At 39.6% G+C, this 21,492-nt stretch overlaps 5 protein-coding genes across 7 annotated transcripts in view; 1 reads left to right on the top strand and 4 right to left on the bottom strand.

Annotated features, from left to right (window-relative positions):
* LOC100118859 overlaps nucleotides 1-3,926 on the top strand; it is a 36,088-nt gene extending 32,162 nt beyond the window's left edge. The window contains exons 5-7 of one of the 2 annotated variants that reach the window (XM_016988854.3): nucleotides 2,137-2,299; nucleotides 2,369-2,540; nucleotides 2,778-3,926. In XM_016988854.3, the coding sequence (XP_016844343.1) occupies nucleotides 2,137-2,299; nucleotides 2,369-2,540; nucleotides 2,778-2,858 (416 nt within the window). In that variant the 3' untranslated portion in view covers nucleotides 2,859-3,926. The remainder of the gene's footprint in view (nucleotides 1-2,136; nucleotides 2,300-2,368; nucleotides 2,541-2,777) is intronic. The other variant, XM_008213997.4, reaches the window with a different exon arrangement.
* LOC100117535 (methionine aminopeptidase 2) lies at nucleotides 3,700-7,182 on the bottom strand. 2 transcript variants are annotated; one of them, XM_001600706.5, is made up of 5 exons: nucleotides 6,809-7,182; nucleotides 6,412-6,483; nucleotides 5,290-6,023; nucleotides 4,941-5,208; nucleotides 3,700-4,382 (listed from the first exon to the last, which is right to left on the bottom strand). In XM_001600706.5, exons 1-5 carry the CDS (start codon nucleotides 6,948-6,950, stop codon nucleotides 4,177-4,179), a joined length of 1,422 nt encoding a protein of 473 aa, XP_001600756.1. In that variant the 5' UTR covers nucleotides 6,951-7,182; the 3' UTR covers nucleotides 3,700-4,176. The 2 variants fall into 2 exon arrangements, with proteins under 2 accessions (XP_001600756.1, XP_008212216.1); XM_008213994.3 differs by having other exon boundaries at nucleotides 5,290-6,020.
* Nucleotides 7,183-7,189: 7 nt separating this feature from the next.
* On the bottom strand, nucleotides 7,190-11,038 carry LOC100118894 (coatomer subunit gamma). Its single transcript, XM_031921316.2, has 6 exons — nucleotides 10,902-11,038; nucleotides 9,591-10,692; nucleotides 8,920-9,499; nucleotides 8,510-8,826; nucleotides 8,241-8,439; nucleotides 7,190-8,161 (listed from the first exon to the last, which is right to left on the bottom strand). The coding sequence occupies exons 1-6, from the start codon at nucleotides 10,939-10,941 to the stop codon at nucleotides 7,778-7,780; spliced, it is 2,622 nt and encodes an 873-aa protein (XP_031777176.1). The 5' UTR covers nucleotides 10,942-11,038; the 3' UTR covers nucleotides 7,190-7,777.
* A 155-nt stretch (nucleotides 11,039-11,193) lies between these two features.
* On the bottom strand, nucleotides 11,194-13,702 carry LOC100118927 (prostaglandin reductase 1-like). Its single transcript, XM_001602741.6, has 4 exons — nucleotides 13,289-13,702; nucleotides 12,920-13,214; nucleotides 12,560-12,833; nucleotides 11,194-12,488 (listed from the first exon to the last, which is right to left on the bottom strand). The coding sequence occupies exons 1-4, from the start codon at nucleotides 13,392-13,394 to the stop codon at nucleotides 12,135-12,137; spliced, it is 1,029 nt and encodes a 342-aa protein (XP_001602791.1). The 5' UTR covers nucleotides 13,395-13,702; the 3' UTR covers nucleotides 11,194-12,134.
* Nucleotides 13,703-15,373: 1,671 nt separating this feature from the next.
* LOC100118964 (prostaglandin reductase 1) lies at nucleotides 15,374-21,143 on the bottom strand. The gene is made up of 5 exons (XM_031921317.1): nucleotides 21,006-21,143; nucleotides 20,674-20,843; nucleotides 16,392-16,686; nucleotides 16,028-16,301; nucleotides 15,374-15,841 (listed from the first exon to the last, which is right to left on the bottom strand). Exons 2-5 carry the CDS (start codon nucleotides 20,777-20,779, stop codon nucleotides 15,488-15,490), a joined length of 1,029 nt encoding a protein of 342 aa, XP_031777177.1. The 5' UTR covers nucleotides 20,780-20,843; nucleotides 21,006-21,143; the 3' UTR covers nucleotides 15,374-15,487.
* Nucleotides 21,144-21,492: the final 349 nt, after the last annotated feature.

Raw genomic sequence — 21,492 nt, 5'->3', positions numbered from 1 at the left:
GACTGAATTTGGAACTGTGAGTTAGTCCACGGAGCGACGGTTATTTGAGAAACTAAGAATTTTGCACATTGGGAACGTCGTTCCCGAGGAAAAAAAAAGCGTGAAGAAAATAGTTGAATTATAGTGCGATTATACTGATGCATCTAGAAAATAATCAGTAGCAGAGCATCGGAGCAATCGTAATCGCAACAAACGAAATAATTATATGGTTTGCGTTTTGTAACGGACTTGTGCCGGGTAGCTGGATAACCAGAAACTTGTATATTTTAGGCACTTTCTAGGCTCGTATACTTGGAATCAAATTTCTACTAGCGAGAGAAACCTCTCTTGGGGCATTATAAAATTTGGTACGAGCCGCTGACCTACTGTTACATATCTTGTGTTTACTTTGCGATATTTTTCTTCGACCGAACTTCTTATACGCGTCCGTAATAAAACACTATATCTATATCGAATATAACTTTATTTTGAAAGCAGCGCAAATGCCTCGCATATCAATCAAATTTAATTTTCTAAATGCATATTCCAATTAATAAAAGTAATCCAATTCCAAGCTATCGTATAACGTAATAACATATTCCGAAGCCTAATTTAATCGTACGTTCTATATCTGAAAATTATAATATTCCACCGCGGTATCCAATAATAAATTCAAAAATGTTGTAAATAAGTCGTGTATATAAAAACAAAATTAATTAGACGGTGATAATCAGCGGCGCTGTACAGTGGAATCTGAATTTCAACGCAATGCCATGCAGTTGACCTTAAATCTCTGCACGTGAATTAACGACGTCATAATGTACACACTTTCAGTGAATAATTAGGTCAGCACCTGTTAACTACCGTAGACCTTGTGTGAAAAATATATCTCTATAATTAAAGCACATTCCGCACTATCGCGCTAAATCTGCAAGCTCTTCTCATTACACCTATATAAATCTCACCTCGAAAAATGCAATAATTGCCTTAAAGCTATGTATGCATATACGTCAAATAAATAGCAAAATTTAATTAAGCGTCTCTCGATGACCCGTCTAGCGGAAACAAAAACCGAGTAACTGCACTCGATGTACAAAAGGGGTAAATGATAAGCACGTCCGGTTTCATCGAGCGCGAATTAATGAGCGCAAACTGTCTAAGAAGAGAAAAAAAAGAAGAATAATCCGATGTAGGGGATACGCGGTTACCTCATTTCGCCTCACCTTGGCGCACATGTGTATCTCGCACTTCCATGTATCCGATTAGCCGGCGAAGCCTTACGTCAAAGGTATATAGCACGACGTACATATGTACGTACATACATGCGCCGCTGCAGTTTGGCATAGACAAGAGACCGAAGAAACGACGCCGACAGACAGTCTGATAGTAGTGCCGCGATATGTCCGACGAGGTGGACGACGAAGGGACTACGGTCCGAGACAGGATCGCCTTTTTGGAAGGTCCTCCGATTAATATTTATTTATTTTTTTAATTTGCAATATTTATATCTCCAAAAGAGATCTCGAGGCCTTTTTTAATTATACGACGTGAGACGAATGAAAAGTGGCTCGCGCGCGAATGTTAAATGGTGCGGATAATTTCCGCGGAAATTTCCCGATGAAATTTTTTTGCGACGCGCGCGCTTATATCGATTCGTTATGATGAAATTAGGTCGGATTTCAGTGCGCTGTTTTTATACGATCTGTGCGGATGCGAAAATAAACAATCGAGTGTGTGATGTTGGAGATTTGTTTATTGCTTCCGCGGTTACCAACGTTTTGCTGTATCGATTACACTACTATATATAAATAATACTACCGCAGAGTAATTGATTTTTTCGACTATATGCGCGGTGCACAGAGAAGAGCCGCGGGTAGTGCGATTTAGCGGGTCAAGCGTCATGTTCCATTGTGCTACTGCACTACATTCTGCGTTCTTTCAAAATGTCGCGAATTTTCAGAAAAGAAGTCGCTCTCACGTGTCAACGCTTTTATAAATATTATGAAAAAGTGTGTGGCCTATGAAAACTGAAATATGCGATACCTTAAAATGATTAGTTTAAAAGAACTTTTTGAATATAACCCGCCTTAAGAATTACACGAAAACTTATTCTTATTAACTTATTCACGACTTATATAAGGTATTTCTCCTTTACAGGAAAAGACATAATGGCACCAGTTCTGAGTGTACCGCCTCCTCCGCCACCTGCGCCACACATGGGTCCAGATGGCCTGATTCTGCCCCGAAAGCCATACAATCCGTGTTTAACTTCGACTAGCCATAAGGATCTCCACAGGGAACTGCTATTCAACCAAAAAATGTAAGTTTCGCTTGAATCTATAAATGCGATGATCTCTGCAATTGTATGACAATCTCGTCTACTTTACAGAGGAAAAAACGTCCTCAACCAAAAGAGCGAACTCCAGCGAGCATTGGAGAGACACAGAACGATGGTTTCCCGCAAGGAAGCCGAGCGAAATCAGGAAGAGTCATACAAAAATGATCCACGAACAGCCTTGCAACGAGCCATCGAGCAAAGAGCCAAACACATACAGCTATCGGTACGTTATAATCACCTTATTATACAAGCTGTAATTATAGTCATTCAAAGGCCCGCAGTATTGCAACGAGCATTCCTAACTTTTCAGTTTACGAATGATGTCATTGAGGATAATATAATGCCATTTCAAAAAAAAATTTTCAACATTATGAGCGATATGAATAGCGAAAATGATAACACTCGATTCGACAATAAATCAATCGTGCCTAACGTGTACCAATTTGTCTCTGATTCGCAGCAACAACCTCAGCCAACGGAGCCGCTTAATCCTCTAGCGACCGCGAGGGCGAAATTGCGGTCACGCACGGACTCCCAGTGAAGCGCAGATGCTCGAGCACACCTGAAGATAATCAACCTTATTTTGCGGAAAAAAGCGCTAACGACGAATCGCGGCTTTTCACAGAAGAAAATTACACAAACACACACACACGCAGAGAAAAAATAAGTATATTAATTACTATACATTGAAGATTCTTATAAGTTTCTTTTCTGCGCTATACGACGACGACATTGACGAGGACAGCGTGACTGTGTAAATAACTCAAAGGCAAAAAGATACGGAGTGAAAATCGTTGCGTAAGCCCTTTACCCTTACCTCACATTATATTATATTTATACACTATCCGCACTTGTACGTACATTGCATTGGATTTCGGAAGAACTAACAAGCATGTAGCGTCTCCTGTGTCGATGATTGACGAACAACGAGATGACACGCGCGTTGACGAAAAAACGAAGGGGCGAGTATAATGAAATCGGAAGTGAACTATTTGGAATTTGGGACCAGCTCCGAGACAGAGTCAACAAGCTTCAATGTTTGTTGCGAAAAACGATGACAGCTGCTGGAATCTTTAGTCTTCTTCGACTATATAAGGCCTTACTTGTACTATATTTCTTTAAAGCGTTATTGCTAGCTATAACGACTAGGCCGGTTATGTCTCTGCAGTTCGTAGAATTTAAAATCCGGGGTTAATTTATAAGAGTATTGACAGATTCTAACAAGCCAAACAGATCGAACAAAAGTATATTATTGAACACTGCTGTTTCTTTTGTTTTTCTACGATATTACAAATAGCGATGATCTACGATAACGACTAATGGTATTATATAGATGATAAACGAGAATTAGAGAGAGAAGAAATGATTATTATTGTCAAAAATTCAAATAAAAAATGAAATTATTTTATTGGACTTAAGTATTATTTTTCCCGTCCTCATGTTCTCACAAGAAAACGAATAGACGTCAGGAGAGAAACAAAATCAATTCACACGCAAGAATAATACAGAATATATGTCTTTACGTATATACGCAGTATGTGTACATACTTACAAAAGGAAAAAAACAGTGACAAAACTCTTAATTACGCTGAAATACAAACAAGTCGAATTATCAACTTCAATGTCACGAGCAAAGCCGTTTCAAGTGCTAAATTTATATTTTATCGACGTCCTATGTAACGCCGAGCACTGTAGTCAGATTTCCCGCTGACACTGTTTGCTTTATAAACAACTATACATCGCAATAAAATTTTTCTTGAATTCTTTTTTTATTATGAAGCTCATTTGAATAGTGTATAGACAACCGTTAAAAGTGCCTTTGGCAATCAAGTTGATAATTGTATTTGAAAGACTTGTGTTTAATAATCGTCTCCTCGTGAAATTACTTCCTTGCACGTAGGTCGCAAAACGATCGTGTGCTCAAACTGAGCAGTGTAAGATCCTTTTACGTCGACCAGTGGGGGATAAGCTTCCACAGCACCCTTATCACATAGATCTTTCAGAGCCATCTGATACTTGGTGCAACCAACACGATCCAACCAACGTTTGCAGAACGCAAGGGTACCTAAAAAAAAATTAGTTAAGACAATAAGTATAAAAGAAATTTAATCAACATTATGATATTATGATGAAATATTATGTATTGAATGAAAACCAATCAAAACAAGTGTTCACTCTTTAAAATTCATCTATTTATGTAAAAGATTAAAGTAAATATTAAGCGTATGTGTATATATATATATATATATATATATATATATATATATATATATATATATATATATATATATATATATATATATATATATAATATATATATATATATATATATATATATATATATATATATATATATATATATATATATATATATATATATATATATATATATATATATATATATATATATACATACGCTTAATATTTACTTGTATATATATATATATATATATATATATATATATATATATATTAGAAACGTAGAAGAAATGTAAAAATAAAAATTATTGTGATAAAGTACTATCTATATATAAACTATGTCTGTTAAATAAAAATTATATTTAAAAATATATAATTTGTTCTTCTGTTTCAATCACCAATTATTACTCCAAACAATACTTACTGAAGTGTTTGTTGATTGTATTGAGAAGAGACTTGCTGCTTTGCAGCCTCAGTGGAACATAACCAGCATCAAATGTCTTCATATAATGAGAACAGTCATAATCATCGTGAACGACACCTCGTCCGGTCGATCCGAAAGTCTCAATTGCATAAAATTCATTCTCTTCCATCCTGGTAGCTTCTCCACCCTTCACTATTGGCACAGTTTTTCCAGCATGAATTCTATAAGGCGCAATGGAGTGACCATTCAGATTCCTGATGGATTTCACCTGCATAAAATTGTTTACTTATTAATGAATTTCTAAGAGTTGAATAATAAAGATGATTCAAAATATTTCAGTTATTCATACCGGGTAAGTCTTTCCATCGATCTCCACCTCATAAGATTCCATGACTTCCTGAATAGCTGCTCCGACATCACAAAGTTGGACGTCGATACCCGCCGCCTTGATACCAGTGTTTGTGGCATCGCGGACGGCCTCGATGAGTTTATCGTATTTTGTGTTAAATGCTAGAGTAAATGCGCAGTCAATAATACGACCATTGATGTGTGTGCCGAAATCGATCTTGCACACGTCGTCGTACTCGAGGACCGTTGTGTCTCCAGCATTTGGCGTATAATGAGCCGCGCAGTGATTCCTCGAGCAACCAGTTGGGAAAGCCAAACCAGCTTTCAGTCCGTTTTCTCCAATGAGTCTCCTGGCTGTTTCCTCCAATTCATTACAGATTTCAATCATTGTCATTCCTGGTTTGACCCAGCTCTGAATATGCTTTCGTGTACGCCTGTGGGCTTCAGCAGCTAATCGTGCCTCGTTGTAAATATCATTGTGCATTCGATCCAGAGCTCTGGCCTCCTCACTGCTGAACCTTTCCTTGGCCTTTCTCTCATCAATCCCTGCAGCAGGTGGATAATCCATGATTTCCCCAATCGGGAAATTGCCATCAGGATAGAGAGATACAACAGGGAACGCTATCGGATCTTTATTTGCGCCTTTTCCCTTATTTTTGCGCTTCTTCTTCTTCTTTTTCTCTTCCTCGCCACCATTTTCAGCAGCTACTTCGTCACCATTCTCCTTCACGTCTGCTGCATTTGAAATACAAAACCCAAACATTAATTAGAGTACAATCTCAAGAAACGAAATATATATATATATATATATATATACGCTTTTTGTATAAGATAACACGAAACAGCTTCAATCACTGCAAATACGCACAAAATGAATCTTTATCCGCAAGCAATAATTAACAAGTAATTTCACATATTATCATTGCTTGTTGGACTGAAAAAATGTTGATTAATCATTTGAATCATTTTGATTAACTCTTTTTTATGTAACAAATACTGGACTTTTCAAGTCCAAAACAACAAACAAAGTAATCATCTGGAATTTTTTTGAAGCTGTATCTCTTGTTCTTAAGAATTGGATAATCAATGTAGCAGTTATTTTCAACATAATAACAAACAATACCTTCAGCAGCTGCACCATCCTTGGGCTTATTCTCTTCGCCTTCGGGAACATCGGCGCTTGCCTCTCCAGCACCTGTAATATACGCAACGTTACCATGAAATAATCATCGCTAGCAACACCTGAATAACATCGACAACACGTGCTCCCGTATAATAGAACGTAGCAGCAGCAGCAGCAGCAGCGCAGTCGAATATGCGCTTCGAAAAATATAGGTTAAGTGACACCCGCCTCATCGCACAAAGAAAGAATACAACAATAGATGCAAAACGCGCTAAATCTTTTGTAAAAACCTGGCAAAGAGGAAACGGAATCGCTGGCGCGTAATATCAGGATAGGATAGCTCTTAAAATCCCGGGAAATCGCACGCAGAATAAAGTCGACTATTAATAGTACTCACCGGCCTTCTTCTTCTTCTTCTTTTTCTTCTTCTTCTTGGAAGCCTCGACACCGGCCTCCTCACCGTCGTCGACAATCTCGTCCTTCTCCTCGTCGACGAGCTTCTCCGCCGATTTGCCAACCTCGTCCAATACAGCAGCCATTTTCGAATGGCCCGATGTGTGCTGCTACGGCGTTAAAAACTGCTCGCTCTCGCACACACGTCGCCGAATGAGAAAAACACAACGCAAGCAACACACGATATGAGTATGAGATGAGAGAGGGGGACTCTGCTGCTACGCGGAAATTAAGTTACGTTACGGGACGCGCCCTCTATTCGCGGCAAAAACTGGAGGATCGATCGCGCAGATTTCTACTTGTAATTAAGTACCAGCTTTCAAGGTTGTATTATCGCTTTTTTTTATTCATAATTATAATTATAAATTCATTTTTTTGTATGTTTTTCTGCCGTTTGCCACGTGATGATGCGTATGAGATGTATTGAAATTTTTGTAAACTCGTTTGAAACCTAAATAGTCATACGAACTCAAACAAATCGATATAGCTATCGAAGTGTCCGAGATAACTGCATAATGTTGCTATTTTTAAATATCTTGCAGTGGTAAATAATTGTTGGTAGCCTTAAAATAGTAAGGAACACACTAAAGTAGCCAATATTTAGACTTATGATATTTTAATACACAAGTTAAACCTATAAAAAAATACAATGCACTTACAATAATACGGCATTTATTCTTGGAATAATAATAATCACGTTATTGACAACAAAGTAAACGGCTCACGCTATCCTCCTGATGCTCATTATAACAATAAGTATATTCAATAATTCATCATCATCATCATCATCATCATCATCATCATCATCATCATCATCATCATCATCATCATAGCTCTCAACGCTCGCCCATAAAATCATTTCACGTATCTATATGAATGTTCATTAAAAAAACTCAACGGCGGTCGCAAGATTTTAACCGACGGACGAGATGATGAGCTCGGCAACCTCGGGATCTTCAGAGCGTACGGTGAACTGCATGGTGACTTGATCGGTGAGAGCGAGCTTCGCCCTGGCGAGGACTTCCTTTCCACCGCGGAAAACACCCGACAGCAGCAGCGTGTGTTGCGTCGCGCCAGATTTGACGCGGTCCGACCTCTCGACCGGCACGAGTCCCAGGAAGAGAACGAGGCTCTGAATCGCCGCCTCGAGAGTTGTTACTCCGGCGCCAAGTGCAAAGATCTGTTCGTGCGTCACGTAGTTACGCGCTGATGCCGCTTCCCACGCGTTCGCGAAGTCGAAGTTTGACGGGGCCGAGCCTCGGATCTGGTCTCGCAACGTTATCTCCAAGTCTTCCAACTGAAATATTATTTTTGAATAAATTTAAATATTGAGATAGGGTCATCGAGTAGTGCAAGAGAAAGAGGCAATAGTTTACCATGTACTCGTCGGCGTATCCTTGATCGGTGTCTGGAACGCCAGTGTTGGGATCACAGTCTCGAGCTAAGAACCGTAACGTGGTAGGAAGAGTAATAATGGTCGACTGAACGTCTTCAGGGAATTTCAATACTGTGTAAGTAGTTCCTTGTTCGTTGTATCCCAGACGCGGGCATGGAATTTCGGAGACAACAGTGAATCTGCAAATGCGTCGCATTAATTCAAACTGTTTAATTATATGTAAAAGTTGATGATGATAATAATACATACACGTCCTGGGTGTCGATTGAAACGCGAACGTCTTCCAACAGTGGATCAGCCAGGGTATTTAAGCAGTCAAACTGCAAAATGAGATAGTCGGCGAAACAGTGCTTGATGCATTTGACATTGTACTCGGTTTCCGATTCTGTGAGTTCGAAGACAGACGACGACTTGAAAAGCGGCGCGTCTCTTATGATGGCTGCAAGCTCTGAAACTTGACTGAGCTTCTCCACGAAGCTTTCCTCCCTCGTTAACCTCAGATGTTGTGGTTTGACTGCAGATAGTATCTCTTGGGCAGGTTCTTCTACAGTTTGTGCCGGTGGAATCTATGAAGCAAACACGAAAATCAATAAGTGTAACTTTGATATCGAAATTGACTTGAATTGAGTTATAGAATAATTTATTTTCATCGTAATAACCTGTGAAATGTCGAAATCTTCTTCCATTGGCGACGAGACGTAATTGCGCAATGCCCTCTCCAAGCTGGGAATGGACAGCTGGGGCGGCTGAACAAGTGGCAGGATCGTCGGGTCAGCGTTTTGCTGTAGAATCGTGCAGTAATATGTGGCGCGATCGCGGACTTCGTCATCGGAATCCAGCTGGCAGCGCGAAAGCAACACCAGTATGTTGGGCAACAGAGTCGGACAAGCAGCAGCGAAGTGAGCCAGAGCGGTAACAGCGGCTGCCCTTACACTTGCGCTTTCGAGAATGACGCGGTTGTAGATGAAGCGAATATAGCGCGAGGGTTGTTTGGAGGTAGGGCCTTCCTGACCCAGAAGGTGAAGAATGCGCACTGCCAGCGATGTGTGTTCACAGTCTTCAATGAACTCACAGAGGTGTGCTAGTCCAGCTTCTTTAGCTTCTGCATTACCCTCCATCACTGCAATTATGGTATCCGCTATTGCTGCTTTATATTCAAGCCCTCCCTCATCTCTCAGCATGGCAGATAGGAAGTTCATTAGGACTGCATGTTTGCGAGGGAACTTTTGGCAAAGAGCTCTGGAAAAGTGATGATTGTAAAGTATATGATTGATAGAATGAGATCTGATTAAATAACAGTAATAGGAAATGTTGAAAATAACCAATATACCTGATAGCCTGTACAACAACAACCTTGAACTCATCCGAGATTTCTGATACAAATGTTGCAATCTGTTTCATCAGACGATCAACAGAACTCTCTGCTCCAGTTTTCAATAAGGTGGTGATAGCTAGAGTAGCAATCGATCTATTAGAATCTGTGATCAAATTTTCTAAATCTAAATTACAAGCAGTCACAGCTGCTGGATGGGTCATTGCTACTTTGTTCAGGGTACGAACAGCAGCAAATCTAAGAGCTGGCTTTGGGGAGCCACAGAACAACTGCAAGACACTGATAGCAGATGCAATCTCTCTGGTACTACTCCTTCCAAGGTTGATCAATGCATGTGCAGCCTCGTAAACCACCATTTCTGACTTGTGACGAATGCAGGATTCAATAAACTCCAAAAGCTCAGTGCCTTCATCAACCTCATCCAAAAGTTTGCAAGCCATCCTTATCAACAAACATGCTGCGTAAGGGCTCTTAAGACTAGATCTCATCAATTTGGCTACTAGTTTGATAACAGCATGCTTATCTGATTTCCTAGCCTGGTAAAGTACACCTAGAGCATGATATTGCACCATGATATTATCGGAATTCAGAGCTTCTTGAGCTTCGTTCGCCCATCTTCTGGCAACATCTCCCGATACATTTTTGAGATGCACAGTGGAAACCAGCGCAGCACTTGACACTGCTGGAGATCGATCAACGATAGCTTGCTTCATGTATCTTTCAATAGTAGCCAACATTGCACCATCTGTAATAGTGCATAATGCTCGGATAGCAGCAGCCCTGTAGAGATCCTCCTTTCCTGTCATGTCCTTAGTCAAACTTGATGTCACAATGATGACATCCTCAGCAATGGAGCTCAACTCTTTGATGCCCAAATAAACTAGTCTTCGCAGTACAACATCGCGAGATTGAAAAAGCTTTGTCATAGCGAAGAAAGCCTCTGTAGCCTCTGTTGTTCCAAGCTGCTCGCCCTGATTCAGCAGATACAAGATTTTTGTCAAAATATGGGCACATTTTCTTGGATTTACTGGCGTGTCATTGAAGGTACGAGCTTCCTGCAGCACAGTAGTCTTTTCCAGGTTCTGGAATGGATTGCCCCCTTTAACAAAGGAAAATTATAAAAGTTAGAGAATCAGTGCAGTCGACAGTTGTGTCAATTGACATGCTTATGGTTTATTTTTGTAAAGACATGTGTTTGGGAGCTGTCAAACAGGTAGACAAGATTAACCTCATTATAAACTTTCACCGATCGATACTTGCTGTACAGACAAAATAAGTCGTCTGCATCATAGAAAAAATAATGCTCACCATCTTCCTCTTCCTTTTTGTCGCGTTTAAAAGCATTCATTCTGCTGGAATTGTTAGTAAATTCAACAAAAATACAAGACACGTCAGCTCACATCCGTGAACTGCAGGTAGCAGCGGCGGCCATGATAGTGGGACTTTCGCCCACTAATGGCGCGAAATTTGAAATAATAAACACTCCCTATTCAATGTTCGATTGATTTATTAAGAGAAATAAAAAACGTGATGTTTAAGTAAGTAATAGCTACTCTAAGAAACAAAGAACTAACTGCAAAGCTGTGTGAACATAAAGCTATAGTCTACTATAAATTGCAATGTTTATTTTGATAGTAATATTAATGAGTAAGACGCTCGCGTTGAATATTGCTAACAAATTTTTAGATTATTTTTTTGCTTTCCATCACAAAAATAAATATTCTTTGAGTATTATTTTATAAATTAATTCCTGAATCCTTGAAAGCATAAAACGTACTTTTAAAACGTGTAGTTCGCCAACATTGCATTTTTTAAAACAATAATACATTGAAATTCAAATAATTCTTTAATTGTAAATATCGATGGGGAAAGAATAAACTACTAGCCTATATCATATGTACATAATATTTTTCGCAAATAAATTTTTGACTTTCATCACAAGTTGGCAACAGTTTTAATCGCCTACGATTCCCAACATCGACTTTCTCTCGCCCAAAGCTTTATCCGCGAACGATTAAAACAGCTCTAGCAACAAATTTATAGCTAAATCAGAATCATAAGTATATATATATATATATATATATATATATATATATATATATATATATATATATATATATATATATATATATATATATAACCCTAGCACTTGTTCACTTGTTGCTATTCAACAAGCCCAAAGCTTTATCCGCGAACGATTAAAACAGCTCTAGCAACAAATTTATAGCTAAATCAGAATCATAAGTATATATATATATATATATATATATATATATATATATATATATATATATATATATATATATAACCCTAGCACTTGTTCACTTGTTGCTATTCAACAAGCGTGAATTATACATAACACTAAAGTAAGTTTATATTTATTTAACAAAACATAATATATATATATATATATATATATATATATATATATATATATATATATTCAAGTTTAACAATATAATATTCGATATCAATTACAAAATCAACAGCGACAATGTATATATGCATAAATGCGATTGCAGGTAAATAATCTAGCTAATTTTACAGCTTAACGATAGCTTTGCCAACGTTTTCACCTCGCAGCATTCCAACGAAAGCTTCGAAGGTATTTTCGAAGCCGTAGGTAATGGTCTCCTTGTAGCGCAATTTTCCTTCGCGAATCCAAGCGAGATTTTTCTCGATGCCCTCGTACCACACCGAGGTCCATCGAGTTACGAAAAAACCTTCCATTTTCAACTGGAGAGACGTGAGGGCCGGCTGAAGGGCAGTCGCTTTCGGCAGAACCTCGTGACGCAGAATGTCACCACTGTTGTAGCAAGAGACGCTGCCGCAGACCGATATCCTTCCGTGGATCCGCATCTGACTGATTACCGCACTGGAGATTTCGCCGCCTACCTATATACAATAATGAAATATTTTCGTTTCTAATGATGCTTCATGGTTGTATATTTGAGTTATATAATTACGTTGTCAAAATAGCAGTCGACCCCATCGGGCGCAGCTCTTTTCAGCGCCTCCACGACGTTCTCCGTCTTGTAGTTGATCGCCGCGTCGAAGCCCAACTCGTCGACGAGCCATTTGCCCTTGGTATCCGAATCGGTGATACCGATAGTCCTGAGACCGAGAATCTTGGCTATCTGACCGACGTGGGAGCCGATAGCTCCGGCCGCGCTGCTCACCACGAGTGTTTCGAACGGCTGTGGTTTGCAGATTTCCAAGAATCCGAAGTATGCAGCGATTCTAACGACGAAGAACTATTTTAACTTGTCGTTATATTGTCATGTTTTTTCGCTGCACGATGATTATTAAATATGTGTGTATATTACCCAGGTAACCCAAGAACTCCTAAGGCCAGCGACGCGGGCAGATCGTCAAAGTTCGGTAAGCTGTAGGTTTTGTGCTTGATCATCCCGTAGCCAAGCGACACGTCAGGATTGAACACAGCGTGAGTTCGCCAGCCCAAAAACGCTACGACTCTTTTGTCGACGGGGTACTTTGGGTGTTTCGTCTCGATGACTCTGGCCACCTGAATGCCGATCATGGTCGAACCGACTGCTTGGTGTACACTAAACGGTCGCATGTACGGATCCACAGAGATGTACTCGGCTTGGACCATTATTTCTAAAACGAATACATACATAAGCCTATGCGTTATAATTGATGTATGCGATGTGATATTTGTTGCTAACACGAACCGCCTTCTTTGACGGGCTGCAAAGTCTCTTCCACCAAAGCTAAATCGCTTGATTTTGGCTCTCCATCGAACGCCTTGCGAATAACGAACTTTTTTGCGACAACCATGATGTTTGGATGGAATAAGTATTTTTATTTTTATCGGGTTATGCTTGAAAAAAATTTAACCCCGAATATACACTGGCTTAATTCGAGTCTGGGAATTGCTTACGGAGAGATGAATTGGTTATCTTGGCTATATAGGTTTGTACGATTTTGAAATTGCAAAACTTGAATTTGCGACTGTTGCAAACAACTTTTAATTATAAGTACAATTAATCCGTGTAACTTTTTAGAGTATACATTTTATTTGTAAGATAATCAGGTAGTCTGAACGATTCGTCATTGACTGACTACGCGATATGTTAGAGAAGCGCGCACGCTAATCTGGGAGACGAATATTATATAGAAATATACGTAAACAAAGTGGAGCGTACACACCGCGATCATATTATATTGCCAAACGATAATAGGTGTCACCGAGACATTTATCAAAACAATTTTTTCCTCATGATATAAACTTCATTCTTTTGATTTTGCTTAAGATATTTTTTGGTGAAATTTATAACATTCCCGAGTACAACAGCACGATGATTACAAATTGCGAATTCAATAACATAATAACCGAAGCTAGATTATATAATAGGCTTAATATGCATAAAATATAGATCGTTTATTGAACATGATGCTATATATGTATGCGGGATTAAGAGTATGTGTATTAGGTATGCGTGTGTGTAGCTGTGCGTGTAAAGATGTGAACAGTAAGCATGATAGATCGATAGCCTATAGAGTATCAGCGTATGTGTGTGCATGAGAGGGACGCTACGCTTGAGTCGAGCGTCTATCGCTTGAGGGATGAGTCGAGAGCTAGATGCGATAGGAGGGACGCTATACGTTTGTGGGGGAGGTAGCGTAGCGTGGGTGAAAGCGTGAGGGTAGCTTCTTGCGAAAAGCTGCGATAGAGTTCTGCGCTGCCAGCAAGAGAGCAGGAGAAAGAACGACTCTACGCTTGGGCCTTTGGGGGGGCATCGATCAGTCGGAGGTATTTGTGCATCTCTTTACAATGCTACATGACTCATGAGCAAGTAGAGTCATTAGCAAAATATATGAAAGCTTTTTATTAAAAGCATGTGCATTGAAATACCATCTTGATATTAAATAATTTAAGAAATGTATATAATGTATAATTTGTTAAGCTTTTTTGTTATTTTAATTTGACATATAAAATCGTTTGTACATATATTCGTTGCTTAATTTATTATTATTTTTGTCGTCTATGTGTGTAACATCTTTATCACTACAATTTTCCTTTGGTTTGAGAATGTTTTATAAGCATATCATCCAACAACTATTGCTAATTTTAAATTTGTACCTTTTAATTAATCACAGCCAACTTTGTCCACTGTAAAGAAGGTGTTTTTTTTATAAGTTATATAAAAACATATGATAAAATTGATTTGTATTCGTTCCAAGCGAAATTGGCTTACTTTTAGGATAAATTAATAGATTAAAAATTTTACAAAACTCATACTTTAAAATATTTATTCATTCCCTTAATTGACCAGCCATCTTGTATTTCTTTTTCTAAATCTCTCAAGTTGTAGAGTTTATCTTCTAATTTAACTAACTTAGTTTCGTGACTGCTATTTGATGTATGCTCGATTTCTAATCGTTTTCGCTCTTACTTTGGTAAATGATTTGTCATCAGCTACTTCTAACTATCTTAACTATCTTTTGTACCTTTGCACCAAAATGCTCTTCTATTTATTCAAATGTTGCATTCGTAAAGTCTTCCACTGTACGCGCACTTATCTAGGGGGCGAATATTGAAAACACGTCAACAAAGTTGAGCATGCGTATCTCGATCATATATTATCAAACGATTGTGAGTGTCACCGAGATATTTCGCAAAATGACCCTTTCCTTATAATATAAGCTATATTTTCTAGATATATCCATTCTCTTGAGTTTGCTCGAGACTTTTTTGGTGAAATTTATAATAAATCACGAGTATAACATCACGATAATTACAAAAGAATCAGAGCTATTCTTATTCGATCTCATGATTTTATTAAAATATTACAAAAATATATGCATAACATCTTACACTGTATAAATGTTATGTAATGTATCACGATTATTATTATCAGTACATTAATTTAAACCTTAACAATAGCTTTTCCAGTATTCTCTCCCTTGAGCATTCCCGTGAAAGCCTTGAACATATTATCGAAGCCTTCGGTGACGGTTTCCTTGTACTTGATGTTTCCTTCGCGGATCCAAGCGAGATTCTTCTGGATTCCCTCCAGCCATCTGTCGGCCCATTTCATGACGATGAAGCCTTCTATTTTCAGTTGGTGAAACACGACCGCAGGCTGGATTATCGTAGCCTTTGGTATCTCGTTTACCGCATAGTCGAGATTGTTATTGTAAGAGGAAATGCAACCGCACACAGAAACTCGGCCGTAGTCGTTCATATGGTTAATGACCAAGCTGGAAATTTCTCCGCCAACCTGAAGCAGAAATCAATGGAAAATATTTATTATATGACTCGTTATTAGTTAGCTATTCTTATAATCAAACGAAAACCTTGCATTTAAACTCCATATGCATGGCATTCCATCGAAACAAATGATTATAACAATATTGTACGATCAAGAATTTTAACTATAGGGTAAAAACAGCCGATATTTCCTCACATTATCGAAATAGCAGTCAACTCCGTTGGGCGCGGCTTTCTTCAAACAAGCGGCAATGTCGTCAGTCTTGTAGTTTATCGCCTGGTCGAAGCCGAGTTCATCGACGAGCCAGTTGCACTTGGCCGCGGTGCCGGCGATACCGATGACTTTGAGTCCCAGTATCTTGGCGATTTGACCAACGTGAGATCCAACTGCTCCGGCAGCGCCGCTGATCACCACCGTTTCGCCTGCTTTTGGCTTGCAGATTTCTAGAAAGCCGAAGTAGGCAGTGTTTCTGGAGTGAAAAAATAATATGATATATTATTTTTCGTCGATGGAGAAGGTGCACTTGAATTATGTAATATCAGCATTTTTGTATACCGACCCTGGCATTCCCAGCATCCCTAGAGCAAGAGACGAGGACAGCGGTTCCAAGTCCGGTAAGAGATAAGGCTTTTGCGACACCAGCGTGTTTTTCGGCGTGTCGTCGGGGTTAAGTACCGAGTGGGTGATCCAGCCAAGGTTTCCTACGATTTTTTTGCCAACCGGGTAGTTTGGATTTTTCGACTCGACGATTTTGGCCACTTGAGAGCCGATCATAGTGATGCCTGTGGGCATACGTGCGGTGTAAGGTCGCATGTACGGGTCCACGGACAAGTACTCGGCTTCGACCAGGATCTCTGCGAGAAATTAGTTTACAGTATAAGTTTACAATTGGAACATGCATGTTGAATTTATTTTTATATTATTTATGCTAAAGCGGCTTGCTACTGTTATAATGCCGCTACCCTAAGCGGGTCTTGGGCGTTGTCGTCCAGATCGGACGGGTGGGTGCCTATCACCACTACACAGCGCGTCCTTAGGTTGCGGATAGAGGAACAGCCCCTGAGAAAGAGGTTAGCTGCGAATAAATTGAATAAGCAGCCGCGGACAGCCGATAGGAACAGGCGTGGGTGTGATGAGCCCACACTGTCGAACGCATTCATCTAGAAACACTACGCAAGCACCACAACAACAAAAACACTTCACATTATCTCTTATCTCTCAATCTATCTCTTTCATCACACATTACAAAGATGGGCAAAAATCCTGCTGCCGAGGAGGATGCGGGAGCGATGACAACTGCCCCGAAAGGGGATGTGTAGAATGATTCGTCACCTGGTCTTACGCGGTAACGATGCCAGCGAAGGCGCGCTGCCTTGCAGGGGGGCGTTAGGATGCGAGAATGAAACCGTAGTGTGTCTGACGACGAATTGACACTGTCCTCGTCAAAGTCGGAAAGCTCTCATACTTAGTTCTAGAGAGGTATGGGGGTTATCACCTCTAGAACGGTGGACTCACCTGCGATCGGAACAGGATCCGAAGCGCGCGGGTTTAACATAACATCATGGCTCAAAAAAATCAAATCCGAACCAAAAGGGACTTAAGGGTCGGAACTTGGAATGTTCGCAGTCTATACAGAGCAGGTGCGTTTAAAGAACTCGTAAAGGAAGCTGATAGGTACAATCTAGATTTGGTAGCAATACAGGAATCGCGGTGGCCAGATGGCGGAGTACTAGCATCGGGTAACTTCACGTACCTGTATGGGGCCGGGAGTGGGGGATCTCTAGGCACCGGATTTCTCGTAAGCAAAAGCATCATACATTCGGTTAAAAGTTTCAAATCCGTCAATGATAGGCTCTCGTACATCATTATCGAAGGTGAATGGTATAGATATGTATTTATTAATGTACACTGTCCTACGGAGGACAAAGAAGAAGAAGCTAAGGATCTCTATTACGAAACTTTAGAGCAGGTAATCGACTAGTTCGCGTCTTACGACACAAGAATAGTATTAGGCGATTTCAATGCTAAAATAGGTAGGGAGGAAATGTTTAGGCCTACTATAGGTAAGGAAAGCCTGCACGAAGCCAGCAATGATAACGGTATTAGGGTCATAAATTTCGCGGCGGCAAAAGATCTTATAATCAAAACTACGTGTTTTAAGCACAAGAACATACACAAGGCAACGTGAACATCGCCGGACGGGGCCACACAGAACCAAATTGATCATTTCCTCATTGAAAAAAGACGTCATACTAATGTTCTTGACGTAAGGGCTTACAGAGCGGCAGATAGCGACTCGGACCACTTCCTAGTAGTAGCCAAATTAAGAGCTAGACTAGTAGCGAATCAAAATAGTAAGCGAGCAAACAAGGTAGAAAGCTTCGATATTGAGAAACTACGAGATAGAACAGAGCGAATTAGGTACCAGATAGAAATTAATAACAGGTTTCAGGCACTTGAAGAAGCAAACACATCGCCGGAGGGGAATGACGAACCGGATAGCTTATGGGGGGACATCGAAAAAACGGTAAAAGAGGCCGCGAACAAAGTACTGGGTAAAAAGAAAAAGCCAAAGAGCAAACCATGGTTTGACGAAGAGTGCGAACTCTGGTTTGAAAGGCGCAAAAAGGCTAAATTAGATAGCTTACAAAATAGAAGCGATAGGACCGTAGAAGAGTATTCTAACGTAAGGAAACGGACGAGCGCGATCTACAGAAATAAGAAGCGGGAGTATCAAAAGAATCTTATTAGGAGAATAGAAACTAACAGTAAGGAAAATAACCCCCGCGAAATATACAGAGGGATTAACGCCATCAGAAAGGGTTTTAGGAGTAGAGCGCAATTAATGAAGGACGAAAACGGGGACCTCGTAACAAATGACAACGAATTACTGTCGCTGTGGAAAAATTATTTCGATAAATTATTAAACGTGCACGAAAATAGCGAAGAATTAGGGGACGAAATTCACACTGCTGAACCCCACGTGGAGGAACCGAGCTACCAAGAAGTAGAGGCCGCGATTAAAAAACTAAAAAACAACAAAGCCGCGGGAAATGATTCTATACCAGCTGAGTTACTCAAATATGGGGGCGTCGAGCTCACTTTCAAAATCTATAAACTAGTATGTGCCATCTGGAAAAATGAAACAATACCCGAAAATTGGAAGGAATCTATCATTATAACGATTTTTAAAAAGGGGGATAAGACAGACTGCAATAACTATAGGGGTATTTCACTTTTAGCAACGTGCTACAAAGTTCTGTCAAACGTAATACAAGCTAGACTCACTCCATTCGCGGAAGATATAGTAGGAGATTATCAGTGCGGATTTCGGCGCAACAGATCGACGAGTGATCAAATGTTTACCATAAGACAGTTGTTAGAGAAAAAGTGGGAATTTTGCGAAACCATACACCAACTATTTATAGATTTTAAAAAAGCGTACGACTCTATTAAGCGAAGCAAAATGTATCAAATTCTAGTACTTCTCGGTGTACCGAAAAAACTCGTGAGATTAATTCAAATATGTCTGAACGGAAGCACGGGAAAGGTCCGAGTAGGCGGTAATGTATCAGAACCCTTCATGATACGCGATGGTTTAAAACAAGGGGATGGACTCTCTACGGTGCTGTTCAACTTAACGTTAGAGTATGCCGTTAGAAAAATGCAGGTTAGCCAGATGGGCGCAACGCTTAATGGAACAACGCAGATACTAGGCTACGCAGATGATTTGGATATACTGGGGGATTGTAGGGAAACGGTAGCAAGAAACGCGGAAATCCTCATAAAAGCGGTGGAGTATACAGGGTTAGAAGTGAGTGAATCAAAAACAAAGTATATGATTGTGGATAAGCTAGGCATCTGCAGAGGGGAGGAAGATCTCAGAGTTGGGAATTTTACTTTTGAAAAGGTTAGCGAATTCAGGTATCTGGGTACGACCATAAATGATAGAAACGAGATTAATGTCGAAATAAATAAGAGACTCCATTCGGGTAATGCTTGCTTCTACGCCGTGCGTAATTTACTTAAGTCGAGGCTGTTGTCTAAAAACGTTAAAATAAGAATATACAGGACAATAATACTGCCGGTGGTGCTGTACGGGTGCGAAACGTGGGCTCTCACTAAGCAGGCGGACAACCGTTTTAGGGTATTTGAAAATAAAGTCTTGCGAAAAATATACGGGCCGAAGAAAGATGAGGAAACCGGGGAATGGAGGAGACTACACAATGATGAGTTACACAATCTGTACGCGTCACCAAATATTAACAGAATAATGAAATCGCGCAGATTGGGATGGGCAGGACACGTAGCGAGAATGGGAGACGACCGTACGGCAGCGCGTGTCATGAAGGGCAGGCCGATGGTAACGCGACCTCTAGGTAGACCTAGACGTAGATGGGAGGACAACGTAAAAGCGGATCTAGTAGAAATAGGACGGGTGGGTGTCGATCGGAGAGGTGAATCTTGGGTGGGGTTGACACAAGATAGGGTAGCGTGGAAGGCTTGCGTAGATGAGGCGATGTTGAACTTTCGAGTTCCAAATACCATGTAAAAAAAAAAAAAAAAAAAAAAAGCGGCTTGCTAATCGTTTAAGTTATTAATGGACGTTATCATTTTAAGATATGATTTTGCTGTGTTTATTTAACAATAGTTAAACAAATATTCTATTCTTTTTCAAAAACGTATACTATTTCGTTTTTTCTAGCTATAATTGCGCGATTATTAATTGTTTTAACTCACTATTTGCAACTGACATGACACGAGAGTTAACTGTGTCATCTGATTTTTTGTTAAACCGATTAGGTGTTTGTGACGCGAGAGTCTGTGCAATTATTACTTACCTCCATCTTTAACGGGTGGTACTTCAAAAGTTTCCAAGACTAAATCACCATCTTTTGGCTCACCCACAAAGTGCTTGGCGAACACAAATTTCTTGCCGACGACCATGATGCTACGTGCTCCACGTAAATGATCAATAAAGACTTTGAGTAGTAGTAGTAGCCGGTTTCAACTTTCAAGATTCAAAAATATTGTATAAAAAAGCATTTATCAAGATTATAAAAGCTATTATTGTAGATACCGAGTTAATCATCGCCGGAAGCGTATTGATAAAGTTAATTCTATTCACGCCATTGAGCGCGTAAATATACAAATCAACAAATGAACTACTCACCGGCAGCTTTTTCGTGATAATGTGTCTGCAGCAATTGACGGTCGGCTTATAAATGCGGTGAGTGGTCTGATGCCGGCGCGTCAATACGGTTGATATATACTCATCGACCAAGCCCAAATTATGTACTGTAATATAGTCTGGTGGCTCACCAACAGATCGCGCGTTTTTAATATAGGATATAGCTGTGTGAGTGTCAATATTTGCGATCGTAAGTATGTACGTCTAACGTACGTGTAGTGCTCACGCATACTTACTTATTGCGGTTCGTTTAGACATCCTTATAATATATAGTAATTATCATTATAATAGCTGTGTCACGAGTGAGTTTGGTAAACTGAACGGGCAATTATAAGCTTATCTCATAACGCTCAACTCGCATCGACATCGGTACTAATATGCAAATGTGTGTGTATATATATATATATATATATATATATATATATTTATTTATTTATTTATTATATAATTGAACTTGAGCTTAATACTT

Source organism: Nasonia vitripennis, chromosome 1, assembly GCF_009193385.2.
Source record: "Nasonia vitripennis strain AsymCx chromosome 1, Nvit_psr_1.1, whole genome shotgun sequence".
NCBI lineage: Eukaryota > Metazoa > Arthropoda > Insecta > Hymenoptera > Pteromalidae > Nasonia > Nasonia vitripennis.
This window is presented reverse-complemented; position numbering and strand designations above follow the sequence as displayed.